The 7,109-nt window shown below is 46.8% G+C and overlaps 1 protein-coding gene across 1 annotated transcript; it reads left to right on the top strand.

Annotated features, from left to right (window-relative positions):
* Nucleotides 1-5,702: 5,702 nt before the first annotated feature.
* On the top strand, nucleotides 5,703-6,801 carry EV420DRAFT_1582136 (uncharacterized protein; the record flags this gene model as incomplete). Its single annotated transcript, XM_060474691.1, has 2 exons — nucleotides 5,703-6,723; nucleotides 6,780-6,801. Exons 1-2 carry the CDS (start codon nucleotides 5,980-5,982, stop codon nucleotides 6,798-6,800), a joined length of 765 nt encoding a protein of 254 aa, XP_060323521.1. The 5' UTR covers nucleotides 5,703-5,979.
* Nucleotides 6,802-7,109: the final 308 nt, after the last annotated feature.

Consider the following 7,109-nt stretch of genomic DNA (forward strand, 5'->3'; position numbering starts at 1 on the left):
TGATAGAAGGTTCTAACATGACAAAAGACCAATCGAGCCCTCGTCTCTCAGCAATCAGCAATCATATTGTCCTGTACGTATTCCACATTCCGCTCCTCATGGACCTCGGCATAGGAGGTCATAGGTCAAAGTGAATTTCGTTCTTCTATGGCACGTTGAACGGGTGAACTATTCTTCCACCAGGAACGAGTAAAGAAGTAGCTCGGGAAGTATCCCGTCAGAAAGAATAATATCGTACTTGTCATTCTCCGCTCCGAAAACGAAAACAATATGATTTTCGTCAAGTCGTTATCCCGTCTAATCAAGTAATGGACGTTTTCTATTGACTCTCACAAACCTCTCTCCCGAATAATTACAACTTTCTGATGCTAATATTCATCTTGCTTTAAGAATGCTAATTTCCTTATTGAAACAGATAGCATGTGTCTCCTTCCCACTGAATGTCCAATTCCGCAAATATCCGTTCTGATCTCTACTATTCCGGATTGTCAAACTGTAACATTTTAAGGGAGAACCCGTCGTGTACTAAGCCTGACTCAGCTCTAGGATTCGTAAGAATGCCGATTCACCGCGGCCGGGAATTTTGACCTTGAGAAAGGCCCAATACCTCGACAGGGCCGACGCTTCGATCAAGTGATGGTTGATTTTGGGTTGTACTCAAATTCCCTCGGCATCCTCAGGGACTCCCACGCAGCACCAAGTCGGCTGTCATAATTTCGTTCCGTCGTAGCTGGCGATAAGCAATAAAGAATATGGAGAACTACTTTTCCTTGCCTGGTCCAGAACGATCCCGTGTCGGGAAGCCCCCTCGCCTCATGAGCAACGATAGTGAGTCGTTCTCAAGGAACTCGCTGTTATTACAGTTGAAATCAATACAGGAGATGGAATTAACACCCGGTCATAGATGGCCGCATCGTGGTTCGAACCAACGAGGGTGGGAAAAAAACATATTGAAATCCCTCATGTGGTTCTCGAGTCCTCATTGTCTTGGTTTCTTCGAAGGAATCCCAATCCCGTCAAATTCCAGACCGTCCCTCCTCGTCCGACCATTTGAAGGGTCGACGGAATGTCCAGTGAATGAATTTCTTGACCCTTCGTAGACTGTCACTCTAGTAGCCCTTGCCAAGATCCGTATCCTTTCTGACGGTGCAACGGTTTCCTAGTGATATCATTCGCTATCAGATTCGTTACGAAGGGCCATAGTCAGTGCTTAGCGATGCCATCCCATGATTGATTCGACGAAAAGTTCAAGCCTTCAGAGATCAGAAGGGAGCTATATAGCGAAAGATCAACGCGCCAGTTCCGCAAGTAGGGGGGGTCCATAAATGGAGCGGCTAGAACCACCACACACATATTACCGGAGAAACGTGGGAATAGGAAAATCGACGTCGGGAGCGCTCGACACTAGGTAGGAATCCAAAGAATAATTTGTCCTCTTAGAAAGAGGAAAGCTTGGCGCGACTGTAGTAACACACGATGACTGCATCTTTGGGGGGTATAGCATTCGAGACAAAAATTAGAATGCTTAAACTGAAAAAAGATTCCTCCCGAAGATTTGTCTTCCTAGGTTGATATACACTCCTATGTCGCACATGCATCAGATGGCATTGAGCCAGACGTTCATTAGAACGTGCCGGTTTTGATAGATATGAGTAGAAAAATCCAATCTCGAACAAGAACATAGACGGACTGGGGCGTGATGCGTCCTGTCAGCAAAAATTACAGTCAGGATAAAGTGAGTATATACATTTTATTTACCGGACATGGTAGTTAAGTATCCTTTCCTCAGGGCAATGAAACTTATGTGATAGTCAGTGAGAAACTCTGCAGAGGATATCGCGAGCTTCTCAGAATGGGAGCCACGATGTACACAATGGCAAACTTCTCTTTGATTTTTTCCGAGATTTTCGTCCACGAAGGCGCATGAAAGGACACGTGCATCTCCGTTAATATTACCTTAACATAGATGAATACATTTTCCATACTTACAGGGGTATCCTTCCTGTCGTTTTGGAAGAGATGCGCACTGCCTGGCGTTCTCAATTTTTACCCAGAGTTTTCCCTTATTCAGGTTGCCGCATTTATATGTAATTGAATACTTCGAGACATAGAATGTAAAGGAAAGTACGGACTTTGCAACTGATTTTAACATCATCGTTCGAATCGCTCCGCCGTCCGATTTTGGGTTGCTCTCATTCCTGGAAGGCGGTGTATTGATATACGATGTAACCTGATGGCGTAGAGGTAGGTATTCCAAGCCGTGACAGCGCGAGTCAGAAATGTAGCGAGTTCATCGTGGTTCGAATTAAAGAGCCGACGATGCCGGCGAAGACCGATCTGACTTCTATTTTGGGTTCACCGATGACCTTGGCCATTCGCGTCCACCGATGTTCTCTGATCTCTCCGATACAGGAAATGCGCGTGTTTACTCACAGTTCCGCCTCGAATCTCTATTCTGAGCGTCTCATACTGGTTATTGTTGATGTCGCTATTCTACATTGTGGAATAGTGTATTGCTCTTCATTATTCTCCTATAAGACGACCTCGCAGGACTACTTCATGCTCCGCACTATGCAATACTTACCAGATCACCCAACCATAAAATAGGTAACACGTTCTGCAATGTTCGCCAACAAGCTCTCATTGGTCCCGCCCAAGTCTATTGGTTCCCGCTGGATTGTAAAAAAGGCCGATTCCGAAACCGCAGCCATAAATTCCTTCTACGCAGCAGGACAATCATCGAACCACAACCGCTGTCATATGGAATGACTATTGTTCCATTCAAGTTGGAAGGCGCCGTAGGTAACGTCACTGAAGGAGGGCCTTGCTGTACAGGACATGATGGTTGCGAACTCCAAGAATACTTCTTCTACCTCACTGCTGTCATGGAGCTATCCTTTCTGCGCTTTCTATTCACTGTTCCGCTGAAGATCACAGTCGATCAAGACCGCAGCTAAAATACAGATAAACAATCCATTTCTACGTCCCTCAAACCATTCCTAATCCTGGATTTGGTAGTCCTCTTGAAGATCAGTCGCAAGTCACTGCATTCGTTTGAATAGACAACCACCGCGTGTAAGTGTGGGTTTTAGGTCGAACGTAACCCTTCCGCTCACAATAATCAGTCAATGGTTCGTTTCACTCACACTTTTTTCGCAAAGGATTCGTCAATATGGTATGTTGCAAGAGATCATCATATGGAATGGAATGATATCACTTATAGCTTCAGGCACTTCGGCTCCGATCGAAAAGAAACCTAACCTAATTAATCCGATGCATAGCGGTACGATCACTTAATCTGGATGGAAGGCTTCATAATGATTTAAGTTAATCAACATACAGCACGAGCACATATTTGCAGTTAAAAGTAAACATTCAAAAAAAGAGTCGATCGGCATTCATATCCGCACCATTCAACGTTAGCCAACGCTTTGGGCTTACTTTGTTTGACTGCGTGACTCTCTTATTATGGCACCAGGATGTTTCGTTCTTCGAAATGTATAGTCTTCTTTTTATTCAAGGACTACAGTTTCTCCGAGATTAATGCTCACCAGACCAAGGAAGCCTTTCGGGTCTGGGATGTCCTCCCTCGAGTTGTGGGATGACTATCCGTATCTTACTACACAGAAGGATCTCTCTGCGCGTAATCGAGCTTATACTCTCATACTTGAATGCCCGGAGATACGAGTTCTGCGTGTTCCCGATCAGAATATGATGTTTACTCTTGGGTCTTAAAACTCCCTTGAATCCTCATCATGGCCGAGAACAATTCTTGTGCCAGGAACGAGTAGCTCGGGGGCCTTATCCGTACACAAGTCTATGCCCAGACGCACCAAGCTCCTATTAGTGGGCGCACATACTAGAATCTCCATTTTCTAGGTACGATCCTTGATGTACATCGAACGTTGATTGTACTCTTGAAACGTCAGGTAACATGTGCCACTTTCCCATTCATTGTTTTCTATTCTATTCGCCAAGTGAATTGCAAGTGAAGGGAGACCTGACAGGGAAAGATTAACCGCAGTTCCATAAGAGGATACGAATCTCCCGTGCCTTGGATTCTTTGCTATGAACAAGTGCGTCTTCTTGCGCGTCAATGTTTTGGCGACGCCGCCTTCCCAAGTAACATCGACGTGCCCTCCTCTCCGTATTTGGAAGCCACACCTTTATGGGGAATGAATTCTACGGATCCTCGCTGACTGGAAGATTAGAAATACGAGGCTTTAAATAAATTCTTCGATGTTCGTGAGTTCGAACCAAGGACGATTCCGAAACGGCCGGAGGCCGGACCGGAAGGCAAGTAGCGTGGTATCTTTTCGACTCTCACCTTGTTCAGCGCTGAATTGAAGAAGCCATCGACATAAGGCTAGCGCTATTGGAATTCCGTGTTTTGCCTACGATGTGGAATTGTATGATCTTTATCTTGTGACCAGTCCCAATCGTGACTCCTAATAAGCTTTTTTCCTTCGACCAATCCTTAGCTCTAAGTTCACGCATGGGCCATTCTCGGTGCACTCTCTCGCTCATAAGCATGTTGCTGTAAAGTGGCTTTATTCGACTTGCGATGACTGCCAGACATAGACCGTAAATCTCCAAGTTTTCCTTCACTCGTGTCCTGTTACGTGCTTCCAAGGTCAAACACAATTCTTTCTCTTCTTATACTCAAAAACTCACGCCAATATAGTACGATATGGACTACACTGCGATATCTTCCCTGACAGGGACGTGTCGTTGATTGCCTCGGTGTTTGCGGGTCGTTCGCATGTCGAAGAACCCACCGCACTGTAAAGTCTTAACAACGTCGCTGAGAAGAAAGATCTCTGGACGACTGATGGGGATACGGTGGTCCTGTACGCGCTATGGTTATTGTGTATCTTCGCCCCTGGTGAAGTTGGTAAGTTCAACAGTTCCCTAGTTACCTCGGTCTCTATCTGACTCGTTCCCTCCAGCTATCAACTACCCCTAAACCTACCTGCGCGCGCCATTCCCTCGGGCTAGATAACACGTTCCTCATGTGATCTTAGAACGGTACGAGAGAAGAAGATCAACTTGTGAATATGGTATATTCTTCTAACTCCTCGTTGTCGCAGTTCTCCGGTGGTCAATAACCAACATCTTCCGAGGTCGTAGTATCAAGATAACCTACGTACGTATGTTGGTATTCTTGATCTCGGCCATGCTCGCATCCTCCGAGTGGGCTATCGGGGTAAGGGTACCGGATGGTGGTGGTGTCACGTACTCCTTGTCGGTGGTCGATTGCTAAAGATAAAGATACTTTCCAACTCCAACCAGGTTGATTACCTATCGATACGCCACCGTATCACGCCCTGGCACCATCCATCTTACAGCAGAACATCACCGCCGCAGCTGGAGCATGAGTTACTTGGACGTGAACAAGGTTGTCTCGTCTCCCTCCCCAGTCCTCGTTTCATTTGTTCAGGCAGCTCCAGTTCTAGAAGCCGTCTGATCATCGTCAGTTGGCTGCATTCGGCTACATTAGTACATCTCGGTTCAGCAGCAGTGCACGGGACAAACGGTACGAATATTTGAATTTCGTTTCCGCTTCGCATCGCATTTGAATTCGACCGTTTTGTAGCTGGACAAAGGTTAATCAGGTTGATCGCCTCATGCCTCGAGGGTCCCATTCTCCTTCTGTTACAGCTGGAAATCTCCTTGGTATTTCATCCGAGATGAAACTTCGCGCTCGGGAATGGGCTCCACGAATCGTGTTTACTGTATAATCCCCTCGGTGACGCATTAGGCGTGTCTTCAGGTAATATGCTCCTACTGTAGTCTTGGGTCAAATTCGGCGACAATCTCCGTCTCTGATTCCCTAGCAACGCGTCAAGTTGCGGCACATACGGCAATCAAAGGAACGACTTTCGAATTTCCTTTTGGAGATAAGCCTTTGTTTCTCTGAACAGCTCCAACGGACCCTGTTTGTTATTTGCACCGTACCATTACTATCGACCACTTCGTATGTCAGTCTACCGTGCTTCTCCTTCTACGGCTACTCGACATCACGCACCCCAGAGCCGTGTTTCAGATCGAATACAGCACTTGCCTTCACATTCTCCCTCTCATGCGTCTTTCAAGGGTCCTCCAGCAGTAATTTCGGGGAGCAAAGTGGGGAGCTTTGTTCCGCCAGCACCCTCAGCTGCACCTTCCCATCATTCTTCGTCCCGTTCTCGTGCCTTCGCGCCGCCTTCGCATGTATCGAGCGCCGCATATCGGCACAGCTCTGCTGGATGGTCGATGGCACCCAGTACGGTTCTCCCCAGTGATAGCGCGTCACAGGTTGGGGGAAGCGTCATAGGTTCTCCTCCAATTGTTCCTACTCCATCTGTCCATCACTCGTCGTCACATATCTCTCGGTCTTTGTCACACAGCGTGTCGGCGTCGCCCGCTGTTGTCCCTGCGCCTATACCGAGCCACGTGTCGAGACACGTTCCCTCCGTAGCGCCCAGCCATTCTTCATCGCATTCACGCGCCCTGTCAGCCCCCAGCTCTTCCAATAACTCGAAGGGCTCAGGATACAGCGTTATCCATGCCAAACCTAGCCAGATGGTTATTGTCCCTCTCGCTCACGGAGGGTGTGTCATTGTTCCTCCGAAGGGGAAACGGGTTACGGTTAGCAAGGTATGGAATTTTTTCCCCTTCTTTTCCCATGGGGTGCTAGAGCTTATTACAGTGATCCCCGCAGGTTTACGGCCGTTGATATGGGTAACACGCACTTCATTAATCTCTGAGTTGGTGTATTTGATGACTCAAGGTTTTAGGGAAGTCGTTCAGCATCTTAATTATTATTATTATTCACACGGATTCCATTATTAGACTGTTAGATTGTCTCGTTTCCTTCTCGTCTATGGCTATATTCATTGCATCCTACTTTTTCTTCGCGATGTTCTGCAGGGCTAATCTGCCTTTTCAAATAATAGAATTATACGAGTTTTTGATAGTCATGCGTCATAGCGTACCGTGGTCAAAAATAACTCTGCGGTCAACCGCACTCGTCAAGAAGGTTCCAGGGGTATACACGTGAATGATGGGTGATCGAGGGCGGCACAACTTAAGTTCGGCCAGCGAAAGATAACTATCTGGTTACAAGG

The sequence above is a fragment of the Desarmillaria tabescens genome (genome assembly GCF_030435595.1).
Source record: "Desarmillaria tabescens strain CCBAS 213 chromosome Unknown EV420scaffold_78, whole genome shotgun sequence".
Classification (NCBI taxonomy): domain Eukaryota; kingdom Fungi; phylum Basidiomycota; class Agaricomycetes; order Agaricales; family Physalacriaceae; genus Desarmillaria; species Desarmillaria tabescens.